General features: G+C 59.7%; 2 protein-coding genes across 2 annotated transcripts in view; both read right to left on the bottom strand.

Moving 5' to 3' along the window:
- Positions 1-27,015, bottom strand: part of LOC311202947 (class I histocompatibility antigen, F10 alpha chain-like) — a gene marked incomplete at both ends in the record, with an annotated part of 116,109 nt that overhangs the window by 46,398 nt on the left and 42,696 nt on the right. The gene's annotated exons all lie outside the window — the stretch shown is intronic.
- Positions 6,818-18,334, bottom strand: LOC311202879 (ADP-ribosylhydrolase ARH1-like; the record flags this gene model as incomplete). The annotated part of the gene is made up of 11 exons (XM_084277527.1): positions 6,818-7,190; positions 7,766-7,949; positions 8,021-8,100; positions 9,262-9,367; positions 9,453-9,551; positions 10,710-10,958; positions 11,015-11,088; positions 13,380-13,454; positions 14,069-14,127; positions 17,619-17,692; positions 18,259-18,334. The coding sequence occupies 11 exons, from the start codon at positions 18,332-18,334 to the stop codon at positions 6,818-6,820; spliced, it is 1,449 nt and encodes a 482-aa protein (XP_084133653.1).

Here is a 27,015-nt window from a genome sequence, read left to right as displayed (position 1 = left end):
CTTTTGGGGCTCAGAGCTGAGACCTGTAGCTCGGTGGAGATGGGACGCCAGCCAGCCTGTGGCATGGGACAAGCCCCAGCCTTGAGAAGAGCCCCCCTGGCTCCTCTTCCCTTGATTCCTGCCTCAGTTTCCCCATCTTGAGCAGCTCCTGGGCATCACCCCACTTCTCTCCCAAGTCACACCTGTCGCTGTCACCCCAGCTTTCCTCCCCTCCCCACAATGAATTTTGGGGAGGATGGAGAGACCGGCCAGCGCTCACGACCCCCAAAGTACCTGCATCCTGGAGGGGACCCGGGCTCCCCGCAGCACCCCGATGGCCTCGTGGGGTCAGGGCGGCGTAACCATCCTCATCCTCCATACCGGGGACGACTGAGAGTGGTGGTGACACGGTGCAGGTGACAGGAAACCGATGACCCCAGGGCCGCCCGGGAGGCGTGAACTGGCAGAGGGGCCTGAGCTTCCTGACACCGTCACAGCTAAATAACCCGAGAGCTGCTGGGCAAAGCAGCCCCGAGGCCGAGGTGAGGGGTGAAAGGGGGGTTCCCTATAGAGGAGGGAAAACCAGGGTCCTCTACTGCTCCCCTGCGAGGGAGAGGAGAGGGAGCTGCTGGGGGCAGAAATCCTTCCCGGGGAGGGGGAGGCCCTGCCACAGGGTGCCCAGAGAAGCTGGGGCTGCCCATCTATATTCTTATTCCATAAAAATCATTGATTAACTTTGCTTATAGTTTTAAATGCAAAGAGGAGAGAGATGTTGAGCCTGGAGGAGGCTGAGGGGAGACCTTCTCCCCACCTCCCCTGCCCTGCCAGGAGGGTGCAGAGAGGTGGGCGATGGTCTCTTCAGCCAGGGGACAGGAGACGGGACAAGGGGCAATGGGCTCAAGCTGCCCCAGGGCAGGGTCAGAGCAGCTGGGAGGGCACAGTTCTTCCCTGGCAGAGTTGTGGGGCTGTGGCACAGGCTGCCCAGGGAGGGGCTGAGTCGTGGCAGATGAGCTACTGAGGGGTCTGTGTCAGCACAGGACAGGAACGGTTGGGCTCGGTTCTCTCAAAGGTCTTTTCTCACCCGTTCACTCGGTGAGGAGTAGCATATTTATGTATTTCCTGGAAGTCCCTCTCAGCTGCAGATGTCCCCAGCACACGTGTGGTTACGTTGAGCGGGGCTCCAGGCACACACCGTCCCGGTTCCCTATTGCTAAGGGCCTGAACGTGCTTCGTGTTCTCAGAGCTGCTGTAACTGCTCTAAAATCAAAATCATATTCGAAGCTAAACCCCAAATACCCCAGAATTCCAGCTATTTCAGTAGGGTGACAGTAAGAGGAGGAGCCCGAAGCGAGAGGCGGGCTGTCCCGCCCTCAGGTGAAGAACAACGACCTGGGGCAAGATGGCGGCTCCGCCCAGGGGCAGCGCTACTAGAGTTTTACCGCCCACAGGCGGGCGGCTCGCTGATTGGCTGCCTGTCCCGCCACTCTTCCATCGTGAAGCGCTGATTGGTCGGTCGGAGCCGTTTCGGTGATCCCGCCTCTTTGGCCTGAGGTGTTCGCCGCGTCCGTGAGGCGCAGGAGCGGATACGGATCGGGACTGGAAGGAGAATGGGGTGGCGGCTGCTGCTTGGGAAACTCGGCGGTAACAGCGGTGGAACGAGCCCCGTGTGGGGGTATATCCCGAGACACGGGGTGTCCCCCCAGTGTCGTGACCACCCCCGTGTGTCCTGAGCCCCGCACACCGTGTCACCCCCCACAGGTACGTCCCGAGCTCCCCGCCCCGTGTGTTCCCGCCCCCCCACCCGGTGCATCCCGAGCCCCTCGTGGCTCCCCCCCGGTTTGTCCTGACCTCAAATACACCCAGCCAGCTCGTTAAATGTAAATTCCTGGGGAAATTAGGGGCCAGCTCACTGCAAGCGGATGGGGAAAGGGGGTGGGGATGCCACAGCCCCCCTCGGCTCAGAGCTGGGTGGATCCTTTCTGGCAGATCCACCGCATTCCCTCGGTGCAGCTCAGAGCTGATCCTGTTCCCCCTCAGCCTTTGCTTCCACACCCCGGGGCGCAGCAGAAACCTTTGGGTAACCGTCCCGGTTACCTATTGCTAAGGGCCTGAACATGCTTTAGGTTCTCAGAGGTGCTGTAACTCCCTTAAAATCGAAATCATATTCTAAAATAAACCCAAATAAATCCAGAATTCCAGCTATTTCAGTAGGGTGACTGTAAGAGGAAGAGGTAGGGGGCAACAAAGTCACCGATTGGCTGTCTCTCCTGCCACTCTTCCATCGCTAAGCGCTGATTGGTCGGTCGGAGCCGTTTCGGTGATCCCGCCTCATTTGCCTCAGCGGTTCGCCGGAGGAGCGGGGCGAGAGAAGCGGGGCTGGGGAGGGAGTGCGGCGGGGAATGGGTGCGAAATGAGTGGAAAAGGGGGGAACGAAGGAGGAGCTGCCGTGCAGGGAACTTTGTGGGCTGTCGGTGCCCTCGGGTTGCTGAGGGAGTGGCTGTTTATGGTGGTTTCCTGCCCTCCACCCTGTGTCCCCGCAGCCGAGGCCAGGCTGGATTTCTCCCCAGGAGGGAGAAGGATTTCCCTTCTGAGCCCCCCTTCAGGTGCTGCTTCAGCCCGAACCCCCTAGGAAAGAAGCCTGTTTGTGTCGATCCCTGTCTTTCTCTTGGAATTAGCTCTTCCCCAGGGCACTGGCTACATCAGCTGTTCCTGAGAAGCCAGAAACAACTGGAAAAAGAAATGCAAAGCTAGTCATTCCTTTGTTAACGAAATTGCAGGATGCATCCTTCTTGGGTCTGAAGGAAGGTCCCACCCAGCCCAAGGGGCTGGTGGGGAGGGCGCTGGCTCTGCTGGTGACCAAGGGCCAGTGCATTCCACTCTGTAGGTCTGCATTGTGTGTCACCAGTCTCATGTGTTTTGCTATAACATCTGTTGTTTATTATTATTATAATATATCTCTGTTATCCTGGTAAACTCTCCTTATCCCAACCTGTGAGGTTTTGGGTTTTCCCTCCCTTTTCCCCTCCCTCAATTTCCCCCTTAAAGAGTGAGCAGCTGCGTTGGGCCTGGCTCTTGCCTGGGGCAAAATGACCAGGCTGCTCCAGCCTGATCCTCCACAGGATCACAAGCCCCTCCAGCAAACCTGCTCCGGTGTGGATCTCTCTCTTACTCATCTCTGTCTCTGTCACCACAGGCTGCAAGTGCTGGCAGGGGCTTGTTCCAACACAGATCACAGCATCTCCTGTCTGTCTCCCCCTGCTCCAGAGTGGGGCCTCTCCATGGGCTGCAGGTGGGGTCTTGGCCTTGTCTATGGGTTGCAGGGGCATCTTTCTCTCCTCCTTCCCCTTCTTCACTGCCTTGGTGTCTGCACATCTCCTCACATTTTCTCACTTCCTTTTCTGGGGACACAAAGTGGCTGCTTGCAGCTTTTTTGTCCTCATTGTGACTCCCAGAGGTGCTGTGACCGTCACTGCTGGGCTTGGCCTTGGTCATCAGCGACTCTGGCATTGAGCTGGCTTGTGTTTGCTCTATGGGGCCTGCAGAGAGCTGCTGGCTGCTTCTTGCAGAAACCACCCCTGCAGCCCTTCTCCACCTGAACCCAGCCATGCAAAACTGACACGCCCCTGAGCTCATCTTTCTTCTCATCCGATTCGGACGGGCTGCTTTTGCTGGTTGATGGAGGTTGAGTCGCTGCTGCTCAACTAGATGGGCACAGAAAGCTCTGTGGAGCTCCCTGCCCCGTGCTGCCTGTGGTGTCAATGCTGCCTTTCTGCTTTGATGCTCATTAAAAGAGGCAAACTCCCGGGAGTGTCGTGTCTGCTCAGGGCAGCCCTGTCCCGTCCTCTATGGCCGGCTCAGGGCAGCCCTGTCCCGTCCTCTATGGCCGGCTCAGAGCAGCCCTGTCCCTTCTCTCCCGCCTCCCACTATGACTGCAGGAAGTTATGCCTGAGCTGAAGGATCAAAGGGGGTTGAGGAAGAACTCTGGGAGAGAAGTAGGCTAAGACCCCACAGAAGCAGTTGACGGGCTGTGCTCCTCCTCCTCCTGAGACAGGGACGTCTTCTTGGTAAGTGATTGCAACTTCATGCTTCTGGGGGACACACTTGTGGAGTATTTTGCTGGCTCTTTCTTATAATTGTAGCATTTTAATTACAATCAGCATCATTATATATATTCTATATGCAATGATATGTATTATATATCAATATATTATTATATAAACATTACAACATATTATATACTATATAATTATATACACTATATAATTTTATATACTATATACAATATAGTATATATTTATGTATATGATACCTTTATATATAATATAGAGATATATATTTTAAAACATATAATATGAAATAGTTACTAATATATATTATATATTTTAACATATTTTATATAGTATACAATTATATATAATATACATTATCATTATATTAGCACTGTTGCAACGAGTGTGTTTATCAGTGGCAGTCATGAGCTTTTTTATCTGTTAGTTTCACTGGCTGGGTAGATGGAGGGAGAGCAGTGGATGTCTGGATGTCATCAACCTTGACTTCAGCAAGGCTTTCGATACTGTCTCCCATGACATCCTGATAACAAAGCTGAGAGAGTGTGGGATACTCTGAGCTGAGAGAGTGGACAGTGAGGTGGGTTGAGACCCGGCTGTCGGGCCGAGCTCAGAGGATGGTGATCAGTGGAGCAGAGTCTGACTGAGGACCTGTGACTAGCGGTGTTCCCCAGGGCTCGGTGTTGGGTCCAGTCTTGTTTAATATCTTCACTGATGACCCTGATGAGGGAACAGCATCCACCCTCAGCAAGTACCTGATGATACAAAGCTGGGAGGAGTGGCTGACATGCAGGAACACTGTGCTGCCATCCAGTGAGGCCTGGACAGGCTGGAGAGCTGGGCAGGGAGAAACCAGATGAGCCTTAATAAAAGCAAGTGTAGAGTCTGGCACCTGGGAAGGAATAACTGCTGGAATCCGTACAGGCTGGGGGATGAGCTGTTGGAGGGGAGCTCTGCAGAGAAGGACCTGGGGGTCCTGGTTGATGATAGGTTGGCCATGAGCCAGCAGTGTGCCCTGGGGGCTGAGAGAGTCAATGGGGTCCTGGGGGGCATCAGGAGGAGTGTGGGCAGCAGGTCGAAGGAGGTGATCCTCCCCCTCTGCCCTGGTCAGGCCTCACCTGGAGTGTTGTGACCAGTTCTGGGCTCCCTGGGATCAAACAGCCAGGGATCTCCTGGAGAGAGTCCAGAGGAGGCTACAAAGATGATGAAGGGCCTGGAGCATCTCCCCTGTGAGGGAAGGCTGAGCTGGGGCTGTTCAGCCTGGAGAGAAGAAGCTGAGAGGAGATCTGATCAATGGGGATCAATATCTGAAGGGTGGGACACAGGGGGACATGGGCAGCCTCTTCTCAGTGTCTGTGGGGACAGGACAAGGGGTGATGGCCTCAAGTTGGAGCACAGGGAGTTCCACACCAATCTGGGGAAGAACTTCTTCTCAGTGAGGGTGGGGGAGCCCTGGGACAGGCTGCCCAGGGCTTGTGCAGTCTCCTTCTCTGGAGAGATTCCAGCCCCATCTGGAAGATTTAGGGAGCTGCTTTGGCAGGAGGGATTGTACCTGATGATCTCTTGAGGTCCCTTCCAACCCCTGTGATCCTGGGATTCTGTGATGGGGTGACACCAAAGCCTCCCCAGTGAGACACAGATGGGGTGACACCAAAGCCTCCCCAGTGAGACACATCTCACCTGACACTGAGTTACTCATTCAGGGTCAATTTTGACTCTCCAACAAGCTCCTCCAGCTCCCAGCCTGGCGCCCTCCAATGTCCAACTGGTCCCTGAGCACAATGTCACGTGGTTTGGATATCCTTGTCATGGGATTGTCATCCTGCCTTGGAGTAATTAAGCCTGGGAACCCATCAGCCTCAGATTGTCATCCTGCCTTGGAGTAATTAAGCCTGGGAACCCATCAGCCATGGGCTGGGAAACCCCAGCATCCAACCTCCAGAGGGGCCCATCACCACTGTGGTGTTTAACAGTGCTGGGCCACCATCTCCTTGGGATCCCTTGACTCCCAGACCCCTTGGGCACACCACCTTTGGGGTGATTAACCACAGTGGTCCAGCCCTCCTTCAGCCCATCACCCTCTGGATGCTGAGCCCTGGGGGCCCAGCACTTTGTCTTTCAAAAGACCTTCAGGCTGTGGTGCCCACTAAGGTGCCCACAAGAAGCCACCAGAAGAGTTTTCTACCATCCTGGGTGGCATCTGCAGGGCTTGTGGGCTCCTTCCTCTCCACCCATCACTGATGATGATGATGAGCCCACCCTTTGAACACGGGGCCCAAGTTCTGGGCTACCAGGAGAAGAGCCTGAGCGACTGTGAGAGACCAGTGAAGGGCCCCTGAGCTGCTCCATGTCTGGATGCCTCTTGGAGAAGCTGGTCAGCCAGAACTGACCAGCCTAGAGAAGATTTGGCTGCAGGAGGTCTGCCCATGTGACATCTCAGCCATGGCAGTGACAGGACAGGAGGTGCAGGACACAAATCTGGACAGACAGTGATTTGGGAAGATGCTTTTTTACTGTGGGGGTGCCCAAGGCTCTTTGGGGAGATTCTGGGGTCTCTAAGAGTGGAGGGAAGTAGGGCCAGCAGGATGGGGCTGTGGTGGTCTCCAGGGCTTCTTTGAGCCCTTGAAGGGCACTGCTTGCCCCTAGGATCTCCCAGGGCTGTTTGGGACCCCTTCAGGACCCCACAACAGTCCCAGCTCCCCCCGGGGTACAATGGTGTTTCCCTGGGCAGGGGACAGGAGGTGGCACAGGCCAGATTGGGGGGGTGGGGCTCAGCATCCCCCCCAGGCCAGCATGTGGAGGCGGTGGGCAGCATCGCGCAGCCGCCCGCGGTGCTCGAGGCAGCAGTGCAGCCCAGGGGGGACCTGGGCCAGCCCCCAGCGCAGCCCCCAGCACCCCGTGGCGATGGTCCCCGTCGAGTCGCTGTCCCCGCCGTGCAGCACCCCCCTGGCACAGAGGTCGTCCCAGCACCCCCCGGCTGCCAGCAACGCCTCCAGGGCCACCATGGGCGCATCGTGGCCGCTGCGCCCCGGCCACCCCTGCAGTGCCCAGCCCAGGTACGCTGCGTCCCGCTCGGCCGGGGAGGGCAGGGGGGGCAGCGTCGCTGGGCCACCGCCCTCCAGAAGGCCCCGGGACTCCAGGTACCTGAGGGGACATGGAGGTCACTGGGAGCACTGGGGGCCCTGGGAATGCCGGGGGGCAGCAGGGACAGCGGGGGAATGGGGGAACTGGAGTCAGTGGGGATGTAGTGTCACTGGGGTCACTGGTGACACTGGACTGGTGGATGCAGTGGGGACACCGGTCACAGCAGGGAAACCAAGAGCATTGGGGATACTGGGGTGACCGGGGACACTGGGGGCAGAGGGGGTGCTCAGCACTTCTCAGACACGCTTCCAATATTGAGGGTGGCAACACTGGAGGGGTCCTGGGGACACTGGGGGCATCCTGGAGGCACTGGGGGCAGCAGGGACACAGTGGGCACTGGTGACCCTGCAGATTGACTGGGCACCAGGGTGGGCAGTGACAGTGGGGCAGGGGACACTGGGGACATCAAGGCTCTGGCACAGCACAGTGACACCAGTGCACTGCGCTGCCAGGACTGGGAGAGAGCCTTGTGGCAATGGGTGACGCCAGCAACCCGCTGTGCCCCTCCCGGTATCCCCACCACCCCCTCCCAGTGCTCCCAGTGACCCCAGCGAACCCTCCCAGTGCCCCCTCACCGGTGCCAGGCATCCCTGAAGAAGGGCCAGGCCTCAGCATTGTCCCCAACAGCCACCCCGGCAATTTCCACGTAGTCCCAGGCCAGGGGCAGGACCCGCATCAGCTCAGCCCCCCAGCGCTCCGGGGGCTCCCCCCGAGCCCCCAGCGCCCCAAAAAGGGCCACCGCCAGTGCCCCGAGGTACCCTGTGTGGATGGGGCTTTCAGAGGGGCTGCAGCGTGTCCCCCTGCCCTGCCCCCTCCTGCCTGGCACCCACCTGTGGGGTGGTGGTGGGTCATGCGCCCACTCTCGATGCTCACCCGGATCAGCGTCGGCAGCTCCCGGGCGTGCGGGTACCTACACCGGCACCACCCTGTGCCCCCCTGGCCGGGACCCCCGTCCCGATGCTGCCCCCCCCTTGGCCGTGATGTGCTGTTCCCCCATTTGCCCCTCCCCCCATGGCCCATCCCCCACATTCCTGTACGCCCCATCCCCGCCCATCCCCTACCCCAGCCTGACACCCTCCTATCCCCACCCCCCAACTCTGACACCCCCATGTCCCCCCCTCCGTGTCCCCATGTCCTCTTGTCCAGCCACTCACCCTCATCCCCGTGACCGCCTGTAACCTCCCCCAGCCCTTCCACCCCCGACCCCTGTCCCCGCAGTGAAACCTCCCCAAGCCCTGACAGACCCCCCTCCCTGAGCCCCCTGTGTCCCCCCATATCCCCACCTCTAGCCCTGACACCCCTCCCCTCCCTGAGCCCCCTGTGCCCCCATGTCCCCACCCAGACCCTCCCTGAACCCTTTGTGCCCCCCATGTCCCTGCCCCCAGCCCTGACCCCACCCAACCCCCTGTGCCCACCCATGTCCCCGCCCCTAACCCTCCCCAAAAATCCCTGTACCCCCATGTCCCCCCCATCCCTGATCCCTCCTTGAACCCCCGGTACCCCCCCATGTCCCCCTCCAGCCCTCACACCCCCCCACCTCCCTGTAACCCCCCCATGTCCCCGCCCCAGCCCTGAACCCCCACAACCCCTGTGCCCACCCATGTCCCTGCCCCTTACCCTCCCCAAGCACCCTGTACCCCCATGTCCCCGCCCAGACCCTCCCCAACCCTTTGTGCCTCCCCCATGTCCCCACCCTCAGCTCTGACCCCTCCCCGAGCCCCCTGTGCCCACCCATGTCCCAAACCCCAGACCTGAACCCCCCCAACCCCCTGTACCCCCACATCCCCACCGCCAGCCCTGACCCCTCCCCAAGCACCCTGTACCCCCATGTCCCCGCCCAGACCCTCCCCAACCCTTTGTACCCCCCATGTCCCAGTCCTGAACCCCCCAAACCCCTGTACCCCCATGTCCCCCCCAGTCCTGAACTCCCCCAACCACCTGTACCCCCATGTCCCCCTCCAGCCCTCAACCCCCAACCCCCTGTACCCCCATGTCCCTGCCCCAGCCCTGACGCCCCCCCACGTCCCCGCCCCAGCCCTGAACCCCCCAACCCCTGTGCCCCCCGCCCCACCTGAGGCCTATGGCCAGGCTCCGCATGGCGGCCCTGCACCCGCTGCCCGTGGGGTTGAAGGGGATGCGGTACCCCGCCGGCTCCCCAGGCCGCAGCTGTGAGGTGCCTGGCGGGGGGGGTTGGGGAGAAGGGTTGGGGCCGTGAGACCCCCTGACCTGACCCCCCCGGCCCCCCCCCGGCCCCCCACTCACCCAGGATACTGGTGGGGCCCGGCTTGCGGCCCTCCATGTCGCTCATGGCGGCCACGTAGCGCTGAGCCAGCTCCTGCAGCAGGGCTTCCCCCTCCAGCCCTGGGGGCACGGCGTGAGGCCCCTCTGGGCGGGGGCACCCACAGCCCTCCCCCGGACCCCTCGAATGCAGGGACATGTGGGCACACCCCCCACTGATTCCCCCCCCCCAGTGACCCCCCAAAGCTTTGGGGTACAATAGAACCCACCCCCAGGAAAGGGGAGATGGGGAACACCCCCCGTGGGGTTTTGGGGGGACATTCAGAGACTCTCTGGAGCCCCCACCTCTCAGGGGGTGGTTGGGGGCACCTAAAAGCCCCCCCCAGTTTGAGTCAGGGTGATAATGGTGACCTGCCCTCCCCCCCCCCTTCAGAAATCCCCCAAAGAAATAAGGTCCCCCCAAGATCTCCATGTACAGCCCAGGTGTACAGCAGGGAATCCCCTCCCACCCCTCCCTCCCATCCCTGGGGTACATTGGCGACCCTCCCCTGTATCTGTGGGGGGCTATGGTGAGATTCCCCCCATAAAAATCCCCCCAAGCCCTGAGGAGCCCCCAGCCCCCCCTGTACATCCCAGTGGTATACCCCCCCATGCCCCCCCATCCCTCGGATACAATGGGGGACACCCCCCCCCCCCATCTGAGGGGGGCTATGGTGAGATCCCCCCCATAAAAATCCCCCCAAGCTCTGAGGAACCCCCAAACCCCCCTGTACAGCCCAGGGGTATACCCCCTACCCCCCCTCCCATCCCTGGGGTGCACTGGGGACCCTCCCCTGCATCTGGGGGGGGGCTATGGTGAGATCCCTCCCCCTGAAAATCCCCCCAAGCTCTGAAAAACCCCCAAACCTCCTCCCCATACAGCCCAGGGGTATACCCCCCATGCCCCCCCAGCCCTGGGGTACAATGGGGACCCTCCCTTGCATCTGTGGTGTGCTATGGTGAGATCCCCCACATAAAAATCCCCCCAAGCTCTGAGGAACCCCCAGACCCCACCCTGTACAGCCCAGGGGTATACCCCATCATGCCCCCCCATCCCTGGAGTACAGTGGGGACACCCCCCTGCATCTGAGGGGTGCTATGGTGAGTTCCCCCCCTAAAAATCCCCCCAAGCTCTGAGGAACCCCCAGACCCCACCCTGTGCAGCCCCCCCCACACCTCCTCCATCCCTGGGGTACAATCGGGACCCCCCCCGCATCTGAGGGGTGCAGTGGGGGGCACAACCTGTGGCCAGGCCCTCGGCAGTCGCAAGGTGCAGGACGGTGTCATCGCTGACGGGCCACTGCGGGGGCTCGAGGGTGATGGCCCCCAGCCCTCCCAGTTCAGCCAGTTCGGCGTGGATCTGGGCTCCGGAGGTGCAGTACTCCCAGAGACCCCCCCGGTAGCCCAGCGCGTCCCCCACCCCGCTCAGCACCATGGCGGCTTCGTAGGCTTCCAGCGAAGGGACGCTGCGGTGAGGGGCTTCAGGGGGGGCTCAGATGTGGGGGGACACCAGGGCCCACCCCCACCCCCCTCCCTGGGACACTCACGTCTCCTCCATGGCGGGACCGGGTGCCCCTCAGGGTTCAGGCACAGGGCCAGCGCCAGGAGGGTGAGGGTGTCCCTGGGAGTGGGGGGACACAAGGGGGGTCCCCGTAGCATTGGGGGTGGGAGGGGAGGGATCCCAGGAGGGGTGCTGGGAAGGGAAGAAGTCCCCAAACTGAACTGAGAGGGGGCAGGGGGTCTTGGTGGGGGGACCCAGAGGGACGAGGAGAGGGTGGCAGAAAGCAAAGGGCTGGGGGTATCCCAAGGAGCCCCCGAATTGGAGGGGGAGGAGGGGGGCTGGGGGTGGTCTCAGCGAGCCCTGGAGGGGGTGGGGGAGCAGAACCAAGGTTCATCCCCACAGAGAAATGTCCCAGATTTATTCCCCTGGGCCACAGTTTTGGGTGTGACCCCCCACACACCCCAATCCACCCCTCCCATCTCCCCCGGATTGGGCCCCGCTCCCAGCCAATTAAGGGGTTTGGTTAATTAATAAAGTGGCTCATGGCAGCGAGAGGGTCGGTCTGTGGGTCACATCCAGGGTGGGGCTGGACACCCCCAACCCTGTCCCTGCTGACCCCCAGAGATCCTTCCCAGCCCCCCCAGGACCCCCCCAAAGGTCCCAGCTCCCCCAGGTACAATGGGGGACAGGAGGTGGCACAGGCCAGAGTGGGGGGCTCAGCATCCCCCCCAGGCCAGCACAGGGGGGACACGCGCCAGCCCCCCCAGCCTCCCCAGCACTGGTCCCCGTCCAGTCGCTGTCCCCACCATGTGGCACCCCCCTGGCACAGAGGCCCCCCCAGCACCCCCCGGCTGCCAGCAGCCTCCAGGGCCACCATGGGCCAGCACAGCCGGGGAGGGGGAGGGAAGGGGGGGCAGCGTCGCTGGGCCCCCACCCCCCAGAAGGCCCCGGGACTCCAGGGACCGGCAGGTGAGGGACCCACGGGGCCACCCAGACCCCCGGGGGTACCTACACCCCTCCCCATAGGGTGTCTATAGGGTGCCCACAGGGGATGTATAGGGTGTCTGTGTTGTGCCCACTCAGTGTCTATAGGGTTCCTATAAGGTTTCTATAGGATGTCAATAGGGTATCTATAGGGTGCCTATAGGGTATCTGTAGGGTGTCTATAGGTGCCTGTATTGTGCTCATTGGGTGTCTATAGGGTTCCCATAATGTTCCTGTAGGATGTCCATAGGATATCTATAGGGTGTCTATAGGGTGCTCGCAGGGGATCTATAGGGTACCTATACTGTGGCCATTGGGTGTCTATAGGGTTCCCATAATGTTCTTATAGGGTGTCCATTGGGTATCTATAGGGTGTCTATAAGGTATCTATAGGATGCCCACAGAGGATCTATAGGGTGCTAACAGGGGATCCATAGGGTCCCTATAGGGGGCCTGCGGGGGATCTATAGAGTGCCTGTACTGTGCCCATTGGATGTCTATAGGGTTCCCATAAGGCTTCTATAGGGTGTCCATAGGGTATCTATAGGGTGCCCACAGATGATCTATAGGATGTCTATAGGGTACCCGCAGGGGATCTATGGGGTGACTGTGTTGTGCCCATTGGGTGTCAATAGGGTTGCCATAAGGTTCCTATAGGGTGTCTATGGGGTGCTTGCAGGGGATCTATAGGGTGCCTGTATTGTGCCCATTGGGTGCTTATAGTGTTCCCATAAGGCTCCTATAGGGTGTCCATAGGGTACGTATAGGGTCCACAGGGGATCTATAGGGTGCCCACAGGGTGTCTATAGGGTGTCTATAGGGTGCCCGCAGGGGATCTATAGGGTATCTATAGGGTGCCCGCAGGGGATCTATGGGGTGCCTATACTGTGCCCATTGGGATCTGTGCTGCCTGGTGCCCCCTGCACTCCCCGCCCCTCCCATGCAGACACAGAAAGGTTCTCAAGAAATGGCTTTTAATGAAAAATCGGAACAAAACAGTAATCAAAGGTACTAACTACAGAATCAACACCCTCCCTCCCTCTCATTTCCCCCCCATCCCTGCAACAGGGCTAATTGAGATGGTGGAGCCTGGCAGGGTGTCGTCTTCCATGGGGACATCTGTGTCCACAGAGATGTCACAGACTGTGACAGTGTCCACATCCATAGGGACAGGACAGGTGTCCCAGCCTGAGACACTGTCCACATCCATGGGGACCGGACTGTCTGTGTCTCCACTGGAGAGGATGGACTGTGTGCAGACAGGGAGTGGGTGGTACTGGGGAAGCGATGCTGCTGTCCCCTGATGGCTGTAGGGCAGGAACAGTTGTGCTTGTCCTTGGGGGGCCGTTGGTGTAAGCAGGCTGCTGGGTGTCTGCAGCTGTGTGGTCCCTGAAGCACAGTGCCAGGCAGAGGAGCGATGCCGTGACTGAGCAGTGAGGGGGTTGCCAGAGGCAGACTGGTACTGGAAATGGGGAGCTCTGATCAGCTGCCGCTTGGCAGATCTGCAGGGGGGAGAGGGAGCTGTGTCAGGCTGGGGGGCGGAGGGAATCCCTCAGGCACCCGCCGAGCAGGCCCCAAGCGTGGACCAACCTCTGGTCTGTCCCAGGTGAGTAGGAGGGTGCAGGGAAGGGCTGCTGCTGCTGCTGCCCTGGCAGGTGGTGGAGGTTGGTGGGTCCTGAGAGAGAGACATGAACACAGACTGGTGACCATATCCCCAGCTGGGCCAGGAGCGTGCGCGAGGGCACTGAGAGGGAGCTGTGAGAATATGAGGGGAAAAAACAGAAAGAACCCCAAAAAACCCCACTCCAACACGATTCTTGAAATATTGTTTATAGGCTCAATGCCGCTCTGGCCCCAAACAGCTTCACACCAGCACAGCTTTTTTTTTTTTATAAAATTTAAATATTTAATGCAATAAAATAAATAAATATTTCTCTTTTCACATTTAACAGACAAAAACAGAAAAACAAACCCAACCCCACGTTGCAGGGAGTTGGTTGAACTTCAGAAAAGAAACTAAACTAAGAGTCTAAACTAAACTAAAGAGTCTTAACTAAACTAAACTAAGGGTCAGTCCAAGGGGATCACAGTGTGACTGCAGTGGTGCCCGTCTCACAGCAGCTGCCGGTGGATTATGTCCCACACCATCTTCCTCTGGAAGTGAGGGATGTGACTCTGGAAAGAGAAGGAGAGAGAAAGCTGTTAAATAGGAAGTCAGGGTGGCAAGGAGGCACAAACACCCGGTTCGTTAGGGACGGGGAGCGCAGCTCTGCCCTGCTGAGGCCACCCCAAAGTGCCGACCCCAGCAAGCGCGCGCCCGGCTTTCTTCTGGCAGGAATTTGCTGTTTAAACCAGAAGAGAACAAAAGATCTTCTTCATCTCCAGCATTTAGTCCCATAAAAAGCCAGCTGCTGAAGGAGACTCCCACAACAGCAGAAGCTCATTTAGGAAGCCCCCAGACCTCACCTTGTCAGAGGAGGAACAGGAGAACCAAGCAAGGAACTGCAATGCCCACCCTGTACCCACACACCAGGTGCACCTCCAGGAAGAGGAAATACAAAAGCTTTTGGGTGGAGGAAGTTCCCAGGCTGGGGGCTGGGACAATGCCTGGTGTCTGCCCTCCAACACATGGTGTTACAACCACCAGCTTACGTGGATTCAAAGCTCTGCTGCCACAGAGAGAGTCACCAACACCACGTAACCACAAGCCTGAGTTAAGCAGCGGGTACCTAAGGGGGTGCAGTAATGTGTCACCCTCCACAAGTCCAGACAACCAGATACTACGTCCTCCTGCTGTGTGGTGCAGCTACAGTCTACCCAGCAAGTGGGACAGGTATGAGTCATGGGGATACTCACAGGTCCCAGATGGAAAGGGATCTCCTCCCTATTTCTGTTGGTCCAGGTGATACACAGTTGTCACTGGTTGACTGGAGAACGTTGGAAGACTGGACAATGATGGAACACAGAGCAAGGATGGAACAGCAAAGTAGGATGACACGTGGCAGTAGTAGGATGGAAAATGGAAGTAGGATGGCACGATGTAGTAGTAGGATGGAACACGATAGTAGTAGGACGGCACACCGGAGTAGGATGGGACACAGCAGTAGGGTGGAAGACTGGTGTGTGATTTAACTCCAGAGTAGATTCGAGCAGTGGTGTAGATTGGAGGATTGTACAAGACTGGAGCAGGGGGGAAGGCTGGAGGAGTCGAGGAGGCCGGAGGAGTCGAGGAGGCTGGAGGAGTCGAGGAGGCTGGAGGAGTCGAGGAGGCTGGAGGAGTCGAGGAGGCTGGAGCACTTTGGTGCAGGAAAAAACAACAGAGAAGAACCACAGTGTTTATAAGCACGGCATTTGGTATTGACACGTGTCAGAGCACCATAAAGGAGACAGTTTATTCCTACACAACTGTCTACATGTGAGTGGGGAGCCACAGCTACAGCAACAGAAATACCTCAAGTACAACAAGACTGTCAACCCCCTGGACAGAAACATCCTGCACTGGTGTCACCACAAAACACAGCAGGCATTTCTGTGCAGAGACCCTTCACACTCAGCTGGGTGACTCTGAACTCGGGCAGACCAGAGGGGCAGGAGTCAAATTGGTCACCTTAGTGTTACCCAAAAGAGAAAACTGCCTGTAAGTTAAGTGAGAAGGACCAGGGGAGGAGGAAAGGAAGAGAGAAAATCCTGGCATCCCCTCTCATTACCTTACATTTCACGTCCCCAGATTAAAATAAAAATCTTCTCTAGTTGGGAGGGGAGGAAGGAAAAATAAAAAGCTACTGAAGGTTCACCTCCCATAGGACAGCAGCCCAGAAAACCTTGGAAAAACATCCCTGTGCGGACACAGAGACAAATGTTGGGCAGCATGGAGGAAGTTCAGGAATGAAATGGAAAGCAAACCTTTCAGAGAAGAAAGTCAAAGCAAACAGAAGGGTTTTACCTGGCACAAGGAGCTGTCTTGTCCCACAGGGAGAGTGTTCCGTTGGCCAAGGGAGTCCCACAAGGTATTTGATCTACGAGAGGAGAGCGTAAGCGAATCAGCCACTGTTAAAGGCAACTGAGGAGGCTGATGAGCTTCCCCAAAGGTCAATGTTTCCTCTCTCCCCTACGTCCCCACACTCCCTGTGTTCTGTTGCTTTAGAACAGTCTCAGATTTTCTTACTGGTAACTGCAGCAAGTTGCCCTGGGCACGAGGTATCGCCAGGCTGAACCCCAGATTCAACCCCAAAAAGGGTTCTGGGGATCTAACACCCCAAACCAAACCAGTTTCCTTCTGGGCAGCTGGCAGCGGCCGTATCGCAGCTGGAGCTGGCTGCATCCAAGGCAGCTCCGGGACTGAGATGCCGAGCGAAATGCCTGGCTCCGACCCAGCAGCAGCGCAGGGATGCAGGGAAGAGACTGAGTTCCCACCCCAGCACTGCCAGACGCTACCGAGGGGCGATGCCGCCACAGCCCGTCCGTGAGCCGAGGGGGAGAGTCGCACCACACGCCAGGAAGAGCGCAGGAGAAACAAGCTCACGCCCTGACGTCAGCCTTACCAGTCAGCACCAGTTCTTCTCCTGGCACACAGCTTCTGGGTCTTTTCACTGCAGGCTCAGATGACAGGGCCTGAGTCTGGAACAGAAACAAACAAAGCACCGCCCTGAGTTCAACCTGAACACCAGCCCAAGCCAGCGGAAGCTTCCGGAAAGGGAGGCAGCTCTGGTCCGATATAGGGACCAGGATTTGCTGGCTCAGAGCGCAGCAGAAGGATCTTTGCAGGATCTCTGACCAGCACGCTGCCCTTTGGGTTTGATTGTTAATAGGGGCTCTCCCCCACGCAGGGATTAAACCCCCTCAGGCTTCCTGCCCAGTTCCCCTCGGGCAGCTCCTCAGCATTCCGGAGTTCAGCCCTGACTCTGGCTCGGGGAGAGCTGAGCCCCTCAGAAAGGGGTTTTGTACAAACAAAGAGTCAATGGTGTCTCAGGGACAAATAACAGAGCACGAGGGTTTCTTACTCCTCTCACCCTACAGGGCAGTAAGTAAAAGAACACGGCACCTCCCAACCAAACTAAGGGGTCAAGCAGCTCAGGACTCGTTTTTACAGAGCCAAAGTCCTAGGGGAATCCTCTCCCGGGCCGCTGGATACCCAACCCAGCAGAGAGGGCTTTATCCAGAGGAAGCAGGCGATTGTTCTCCCAAGGTCATGTAGTTTGGGTGCTCCTTCCTCAGCTCCACGTGCCAGAGCAGAGCAGGCAAACCTGAGCCAGGCAAACCCAGCACACCAGAGGCACCTGCTGTCAAGGGCAAAGAAGAGCCTGAGGCTGCACAGGTTCAGGAAAGTCTCTGCTAACCTCTCCCACAGACTCTGCTCCTGGAGCGGCATCGCTGCCCGAAGCTCGGCGTTTCCTTGCTGCCCTGGCTGGTACCTTCACCGCAGCAGCAGAAACCTCTTCAGCCTTCTCCTCACACCCAGGGATGGCAGCATCTAAACAACAAAGGCAGGACACGTGACAGCGTGACTTAAGAGGGGGTTCGGATTGCCATTTGCATGGCAGCCCAGCTCCTCGATCCCACTCAGAGCACTGGGATTCATTCCAAGCTGCACACCCTTCTGCACTTTCAGACACCCCTCAGTTTTCCAAGGGACACCAAACCCCAGAAGAACCAGGGCTGTGAACTACCTTTGTCATGGGCGCCACCTGGTTGTAGCTTTGGAGGCTCCTGCCCATCAGGATGTTCCGCAGGTGGATGAGAGCTGAGGAGAGAAGACACAGAACAGGGATTTACAACCACGGCTGAGCTTCACACAAGCAAAACTCCCAGAGCTAATTGCTGTAGTTCCCCTTCCAAGCCCCCTGGGATCATGTCAGACACACACAGAGACACCACAGAGCATCCCCCACCTCTCCCAGCCAAGGCACCGCTAATTATCCCTCCACAGTGGGGTAATTCCCTTCTGTTAATGCTTCTTCAGGAGTTACCCTTGTTCCCAGCACCAAACATATGGCTTTGGCTAACGTGGAACGGGCTTTGTTTCACTCTGCACAGGTTAAACCCCCCCCAAGCCACACACTGCCCTTCAGCGGGGCAATGCCCCTGTGCACAACGCTGAGTTACTCTCCCCGGGGGGTTCACCACCCGCACCCGCAGTTTTGCCTCTTTCTACCTCAAGGGGCAGAAAGAACGACCAGCCTGTGGCTGAGAGCTCCGTGCAAGGACTCCCGCAGGGGCCCTGGGAACACCTTTGCCACCTCCCAGCCCGTCCCAGCCAGCACTGCTGGGAAACCCCTTGGCAGCGGGAGAGCAGCTGGAGCACCTGACGCGGCTTCCCTGGCACCGCCTCGCCCGCCTTTCCCAGCGAGGGGTCGCTGAGGGAAACCGGCTCTCCCGCTCCCATCGTGCCGGGACAGCCAGCAGCGCCTGCACAGGCACCTTCCTGCCCTGGCCCTGCGCTCTGCACGGCTGCTGGGAGCTGCTCCTGCTGCGGCCAGCGTCTCTCTCCACAAGACGCTCCCTCTCCTCAGGGACACACAAGCCACAGGCACGGCACGGCCATCGGTGCCCAGAGCAGGGGGGCCGGAACAAGACGGGTCTCTCCGGTCCCTTCCAACCCCACAACCACCCACCATCTGTGCCTGGCAGCTCCGGGACGCCGGCACCGGTTCAGCCCCGGGAAGGCAGCCCCGTGTCTCCACACGCCCTACGCCGGGACTCCCCCCCAGCCGCTGCTCCCCCTCACACACACACAGAGCCCTCTGCTCCTGCCCCACGCACGCTCCCAGGGCCCGTTTCTTTCCCAACTCCCCGCTTCCCAGACGGAAAAGCCCCCGGGGGGCCAAGGGGGGCGGGGTCGCCAGGGGCCTTCTCGGGGCGGGGGGACCCGCAGCTCCGCTCCCGCCCTGGGCTCCAACGCCCAGGAGAGGTCCCGCAGGCCGCACCCGGGAGGCCGCGGGGCCTCAGGGACGGGGCGAGGCCCTCGGGCGGCCGGACGGCCTCGGGCCGGAGCGCTGACCTGGGGGGCGGCCTCTGCAGCGGCGGCGCGGCCGGGGACGGCTCGGGGGGCGCGGCGGGCGGCGGCCAAGAGGCCACCGAGGGGCCCCGGCAGCCATCGGCACAGAGGCACCGGCAGCCCGCGGCGGGAACGCGCCCGTCCTGCGCCGCGCCCGGCACGGCCCGGCCCCTCCCACCAGGGGGTGGGGCAGCCCCGCCATTGGCTCCGACCGCTGCCTGTCTGGGCGGAGCTGGGCCGGGCTGGGCCGTCCCTCCCCGGCTCTGCCCCCCGCTTGCCCGGCCCGGCCCTGCCCGGCCGCCCCTCCCAGGGCTGTGCGGGGCAGCCCCTCCAGTGGCTCCTCCCGCCGCCTGTCTGGGGAGGCAGAGCCCGGACAGGAGAGGGGCGGCTCTCTCCTCTCCTCTCCTCTCTCTCTCCGCCCCCCCACCGCAGGTTCTGCGGCCCGAGGGACGCAGGTGGGTGGGAGCGGCCGGCGGCCCGGCCCCTGGGCAGGTTCCCCCTCCGGTCTCCTCCCCCCGGCTCAGCGGGGGAGAGGACGGAGACCCGGGGCTTACCGAGCCCTTTCCCCAGCGCTCTCCCGGCGCTCGGGGCCTGTCTCCGCTCCCGCAGCACCGACCGGCTCAGCCATGGCCGAAGGCTCGACTGAGCGAGAGCGGCGGGTGGGCAGGACGCGTGTCCCGGGACACGGAGCGGGGACTTGGGAAGCGTTGAACGGCCCCGCCCGGGACCGGCCGGACCGGCTGCCCGGGCAACGGCGACGCGCGACCGGCCGCCGAACCCGCCGGGAACGGCCGAACCCAGCGGGCGGGAACGGGGCGGGTTTCCCCTGTCCCGCTGGGTTCGGCTGGGTCCCGCAGCCACCCCGCTCCCCCTGCCCTGCCCGAGCCAGAAGGGCGGGGATGCGGGGAGGGAGCGAGGGAGCTGCGCGGGCAGCCGGGCTGAGGCTTCTCGGGGTGCCCCCGTGTTCCCACCCCGAGAATCCCGACACCCCCTGTCTGTGTTTCCCTGACTTTTCTCCTTCCCGGGGAGAACAGGATTCCCCACCGAGGCAAAACTCCTCCGTGTCAGACGGGAGGAGGATCGATCCCTTTGAACAGCCAGCGCTGGGGATCTCCTTCCTTCAAGTCAGGCTGCCAGCACTAGAACTAGATGCTGCCTCTCTCAGTACAGAGCAGATGAAGCCCCCAGCCCCACTTACACCAGCTACAAAGTCCCCACCACAAAGGCAGGGCTTATTCTCCCTGTCGTGACTTGTTGGCGCTGGTGGGCAGCGGATCAGCCGGGCTTCCAGGCCATTCTCCCTTCCCTTGTTGGAGGAGCTGTTTGTCCATCTTCTTCTCTCCTTGCTGAACATCCTGGCAGAAGGGAGGGAGAGAAAGAATTAAAACAGGAGCTGAGGAGCTCAGGGTGTGAAGGGAACGTTTGTGATCTGGGGACAGAGCAAACTGCACAGGCTGTTCCCAAGGCACTGGCACGTTTGATGGGGGGGGACAACGTATATAAGGGAGCATAAGAAATCGCATTTATAATAACTAACACATCAATAAGAGCAAATTCAATTACTAACTATTGCAAGATGCTTGGAGGGAAAGCTGATAAGGAGAACATAATAAATGGGAGCAAGGCTGTGACTCGTGACCTCAGCGTCCCAAGGCAGGTGGCACCTGGGAGGGATAAGGAGGAAGCATCAGAAGGAAGGTAGTTGTTGGGGTGGATAAGGAGGACCCCCCTACTCACTCAGATCCCTGTGGGGACAGACAGGGACCATCTGTCAGCAGACAGACGGTCTGTTTACAGACAGGCAGGAAGCCAGGTTTATCCCCCACCCCGGGACCCCGCTCCAGGGATCCGCATCCCTCAGGGGGGAAGGGATCGGGATATTCGAGGTCAAGGGAAACTCCGGTAACCAAAAGAAACAGCCCAGATCCGTCTGTCTTTGACCATCTCGGGGTGCACCGCTCCCGGAGGCACTGCAATACCGGGACGATGCGCGGAGCGGAGGGAGCAAGCTCCGGGTCCAACTCCCAAACCCAAAAATCCGTTTAATATAAAGTCCTCTCATCGAGGACGTATCAGATATTAAACTGATAAGAACAGATACTACACTTGATCTTAGCCAAAAGGCCGAGAAGCGATGCCTGACATACACCCAGCACCACCACACACCCCCGCCGGCACTCACACAACTCACGGATGCTCCACATCGGCCCCAAAATACCCCCACGTCCCGCTCGCGTTCGCATTCCCCTGCCTATCCCGCCTCTTCCCACCGGGATCCGCTGCTCCCGACTCCGGGAAACCGGCGGAGAGCTCCGCACCGAGCACTCCCAGCAGCCCGTGCGCGCCCCGCTGTTCCAGATTTGCATGGACACGCCCCTCTCCAGCCGCTGCTGCGGCCGGCGTCCTCCCCAAACAGCACCCAGCTTCTTCCTTCCCCCTTCCTGCTCCTCCCGCCCGTCCTGATCCTTCCTTTACCTTCCCTCCCCCACTCCCGCCCCCGCCCCCTCCCCCGCCCGCTCCCCCCCAGCCTTTCCCCCCTGGTTCCCAGCACCGGACACTCAGCCGAGCGCTGCGAAGCTCCCCGAGCCCCCGGGGATGGAGCAGCGGGAGCCGAGGGGAAGGTTCTCCCCGCTCCCGCTCTGCACATCGTGTAGATCCACACAAGGCTGCCCAGGGCCCCATCCAGCCCGGCCCTGAACACCTCCCGGGACTGAGCATCCCCCACCTCTCTGGGCAGCCTGTTCCAGCAGGAAGAAATGGACGTTTTAAGAAGTACAAATGCCAGAGTTCATTGGATACACAAGAATACGCTGACCCATCAGTGACCCTTCTGTTCTCACCAAGAGGCCATGGGGGGGGCCTGGCCTCACTCAGCTGCACAGGCGACCGCTTGGACAGCGGCTCCAGAGGCTCATGGCCTTGCTGCTCAAGCCACTCTGCAACAGCCCTGCCCTGGGTTGGAACAATCCTCATTACCAATACAGGCTGGGGGATGATGTGCTGGAGAGCAGCCCTGAGGGAAAGGACTTGGGGGGACTCCTGGATGAGAAGCTGGACATGAGCCACCAATGTACATCTGCAGCCCAGAAGGGCAACCCCATCCTGGGCTACATCACCAGAACTCTGGCCAGCACAGAGAGAGAGGGGATTCTGCCCCAGTGCTCTGCTCTGGGGAGACCTCACCTGCAGTGCTGGGTCCAGCTCTGGAGCCCTCAGCACAAGGACATGGACCTGCTGGAGTGGGTCCAGAGGAAGATCTGAGGGCTGGAGCACCTCTCCTGTGAAGCCAGGCTGGGAGAGTTGGGCTGGTTCAGCCTGGAGAAGAGAAAGCTCTGGGGGCACCTTACAGTCCCTTTCAGACCCCTGAAAGGTGCCTGTAGGAAGCTGGGGCAGAACTGTTCCTGCGTCACCACACAGCTCAGTGTCACCCACACCTTGCTGAGGGTGCACTCGATCCCACTGTGCGTGTCACAGGTACAAATATCCAATAGGATGGGTGGCAGGATGAACCTTGGAGGGGCAGCACTTTGGAGTGGTTTCCACTTGGACATTAAGCCATGGAGGGTAACTCTTCCTGTAACCATTTCTTAACCCTTTCCATGCCCATGGAGGGCTGGCAAAGCTGTTGGGGCAGCAAAGGACTCTGGGAGTGGCCCCGTTGCTACCAAGGATACGCGCTAACAGAAGCATCCAGACACCATTCTGTAGCTGACCCTCCAGTGACCATGGTGCTCCCACCTCTGTGGTGCACTTCATGGGGTCTCTCTGCCCCCACCATGATTCCACCCATCTTCCCAACCCCCTACACTGGAGGTAAGGCCTGAGCCCACTCCTGGCTGCTCAGGGACACACTCTGGGGAACTGCACAGCCCCTCTCGCCCCTCTCCCTGCTCCCTCTCAGTGCCCTCACGCACTCTCCTGGCCCAGCTGGGGATATGGTCACCAGCGTGTGTTCATGTCTCTCTCTCAGCACCCACCAACCTCCACCAACTGCCAGGGCAGCAGCAGCAGCCCTTCCCTGCACCCTCCCACTCAGCTGGGACAGACCAGAGGTTGGTCCACGCTTGGGGCCCTCTCGGCGGGTGCCTGAGGGATTCCCTCCGCCCCCCAGCCTGACACAGCTCCCTCTCCCCCCTGCAGATCTGCCAAGCGGCAGCTGATCAGAGCTCCCCATTTCCAGTACCAGTCTGCCTCTGGCAACCCCCTCACTGCTCAGTCACGGCATCGCTCCTCTGCCTGGCACTGTGCTTCAGGGACCACACAGCTGCAGACACCCAGCAGCCTGCTTACACCAACGGCCCCCCAGGGACAAGCACAACTGTTCCTGCCCTACAGCCATCAGGGGACAGCAGCATCGCTTCCCCAGTACCACCCGCTCCCTGTCTGCACACAGTCCATCCTCTCCAGTGGAGACACAGACAGTCCGGTCCCCATGGATGTGGACAGTGTCTCAGGCTGGGACACCTGTCCTGTCCCTATGGATGTGGACACTGTCACAGTCTGTGACATCTCTGTGGACACAGATGTCCCCATGGAAGATGACACCCTGCCAGGCTCTACCATCTCACTTAGCCCTGCTGCAGGGATGGGGGGCAAATGAGAGGGAGGGAGGGTGTTGATTCTGTAGTTAGTACCTTTGATTACTGTTTTGTTCCGATTTTTCATTAAAAGCCATTTCTTGAGAACTTTTCTGTGTCTGCGGGGGATGGGCGGGGAGTGCAGGGGGCACCAGGCAGCACAGATCCCAATGGGCACAGTATAGGCACCCCATAGATCCCCTGCAAGCACCCTATAGACACCCTATAGATCCCCTGCGGGCACCCTATAGATCCCCTGTGGACCCTATACATACCCTATGGACACCCTATAGGAGCCTTATGGGAACACTATAAGCACCCAATGGGCACAGTACAGGCACCCTCTAGATCCCTTGCGAGCACCCCATAGACACCCTATAGATACCCTATGGACACCCTATAGGAACACTATAAGCACCCAATGGGCACAATACAGGCACCCTATAGATCCCTTGCGAGGACCCCATAGACACCCTATAGATACTCTATTGACACCCTATAGGAACCTTATGGGAACCCTATTGACACCCAATGGGCACAACACAGTCACCCCATAGATCCCCTGCGGGTACCCTATAGATCCTCTGTGGGCACCCTGTAGATACCCTATGGACACCCTCTAGAAGCCTTATTGAAACCCTATAGGCATCCAATGGGCACAGTATAGGCACCCTATAGATCCCCCGCAGGCCCCCTATAGGGACCCTATGGATCCCCTGCTAGCACCCTATAGATCCTCTGTGGGCATCCTATATATACCTTATAGACACCCTATAGATACCCTATTGACACCCTACAGGAATTTTATGGGAACACTATTGACACCCAATAAGCACAAAACAGGCACCTATAGACACCCTACTGCTACCCTATAGGCACCCTATAGATACCCTATTGACACCCTATAGAAACCTTATGGGAACCCTATAGAGACACAGTGCGCACAATACAGACACCCTATACAACCCCTGGGGGCACCCTATAGGCACGCTGCCGTGCTGAGATGCCCCTGGGTAGAGCCCTGCGTCAGCCCAGGTGGGGACAGCGCGGTTTGAGGACCCTGCGCTCGGGGGAGGCTGTGGAGCATCCATCACACCCCCCCAGCATCCCCAGGGAGCCCAAGGCAGGGTGTCCTGGGGCAAGACCGCTCTCTGCACAGAGGTGTGACCCCATTAGGGGACCAGCAGCAGGAGCTGGGTGTCCCCCAGAACCCCCTGCTCCCTCTTTTGGGGCTCAGAGCTGAGACCTGTAGCTCGGTGGAGATGGGACGCCAGCCAGCCCGTGGCATGGGACAAGCCCCAGCCTTGAGAAGAGCCCCCCTGGCTCCTCTTCCCTTGATTCCTGCCTCAGTTTCCCCATCTTGAGCAGCTCCTGGGCATCACCCCACTTCTCTCCCAAGTCACACCTGTCGCTGTCACCCCAGATTTCCTCCCCTCCCCACAATGAATTTTGGGGAGGATGGAGAGACCGACTAGCGCTCACGACCCCCAAAGTACCTGCATCCTGGAGGGGACCCGACCTCCCCGCAGCACCCCGCTGGCCCCATGGGGTCAGGACGGCGTAACCATCCTCATCCTCCATACCGGGGACGACTGATTGTGGTGGTGACACGGTGCAGGTGACAGGAAACCGATGACCCCAGGACCGCCCGGGAGGTGTGAACCGGCAGAGGGGCCTGAGCTTCCTGACACCGTCCCAGCTAAATAACCGGAGAGCTGCTGGGCAAAGCAGCCCCGAGGCCGAGGTGAGGGGTGACAGTGGGGTTCCCTCTAGAGGAGGCAAAACCAGGGTCCTCTACTGCTCCCCTGCAAGGGAGAGGACACGGAGCTGCTGGGGGCAGAAATCCTTCCCGGGGAGGGGGAGGCCCTGGCCCAGGGTGCCCAGAGAAGCTGGGGCTGCCCATCTATATTCTTATTCCATAAAAAGTCATTCAATAACTTTGCTTATAGTTTTAAATGCAAAGAGGAGAGTGATGTTGAGCCTGGAGAAGAGGAGGCTGAGGGGAGACCTTCTCCCCACCTCCCCTGCCCTGCCAGGAGGGTGCAGAGAGGTGGGCGATGGTCTCTTCAGCCAGGGGACAGGAGATGGGACAAGGGGCAATGGGCTCAAGCTGCCCCAGGGCAGGGTCAGAGCCTATTGCTAAGGGCCTGAACGTGCTTCATGTTCTCACCGCTGCTGTAACTGCTCTAAAATCAAAATCATATTCGAAGCTAAACCCCAAATACCCCAGAATTCCAGCTATTACAGTAGGGTGACAGTGAAAGGAGGAGCCCGAAGCGAGAGGCGGGCTGTCCCGCCCTCAGGTGAAGAACAACGACCCGGGGCAAGATGGCGGCTCCGCCCAGGGGCAGCGCTACTAGAGTTTTACCGCCCACAGGCGGGCGGCTCGCTGATTGGCTGCCTGTCCCGCCACTCTTCCATCGTGAAGCGCTGATTGGTCGGTCGGAGCCGTTTCGGCGATCCCGCCTCTTTGGCCTGAGGTGTTGGCCGCGTCCCTGAGGCGCAGGAGCGGATACGGAGCGGGACAGGAAGGAGAATGGGGTGGCGGCTGCTGCGTGGGAAGCTCCGCGGTACCGGCGGTGGAAGGAGCCCCGTGTGGGGGTATATCCCGAGACACGGGGTGTCCCCCCAGTGTCGTGACCACCCCCGTGTGTCCTGAGCCCCGCACACCGTGTCACCCCCCCACAGGTACGTCCCGAGCTCCCCGCCCCGTGTGTTCCCGCCCCCCCACCCGGTGTGTCCCGAGCCCCGGGGTGTCCAGAGCCCCCCGTGAGTCACCCCCGGTGTGTCCCAGCCCCGCTCCGTGTGACCCCACTCGCCGGTGTCTCCCCAGCATCGCTCCCTGTGTCTCCCCCCCACCTCGGTGCATCCCGAGCCCCCCCCCGAGCTCCCCCGGGTCCCCCCTCCCCGGTGTGTCACCCCAGACGGTTTCATTTCCCAAACAAGCGGTTTGAAAGCGACTTTCAATATTTCCTTCCTTTTTTAGGGGTTTTCTCGCGCCCCCCCCCCCCCTTTCCTGGTCCCCCTTCCCGCGGCTTCACCCCCCTGCTCCATCCGAAGCTGCCGGAGCATCGCGGAGCCGGAGCCGTTGGTCGGTTACCCAGGAGGATGCTCCGAGTATCCCCGGGTGACGAGTTTTGGGGGCATCTCAATGGTTTTGACAGGTGACTCGGCTGCTCGTGGCTCCCCCCCCGGTTTGTCCTGACCTCAAATACACCCAGCCAGCTCGTTAAATGTAAATTCGTGGGGAAATTAGTGGCCAGCTCACTGCAAGCGGATGGGGAAAGGGGGTGGGGATGCCACAGCCCCCCTTGGCTCAGAGCTGGGTGGATCCTTTCTGGCAGATCCACCGCGATCCCTCGGTGCAGCTCAGAGCTGATCCTGTTCCCCCTCAGCCTTTGCTTCCACACCCCGGGGTGCAGTAGAAAAACCTCTGGGTGACCGTCCCGGTTACCTATTGCTAAGGGCCTGAACATGCTTTAGGTTCTCAGA

This window comes from Gallinula chloropus (assembly GCF_964237585.1).
Source record: "Gallinula chloropus genome assembly, chromosome: 32".
Taxonomy (NCBI): Eukaryota; Metazoa; Chordata; class Aves; order Gruiformes; family Rallidae; genus Gallinula; species Gallinula chloropus.
The sequence above is the reverse complement of the archived record's forward strand: the minus strand, read 5'-3'. Positions and strand labels throughout refer to the sequence as shown.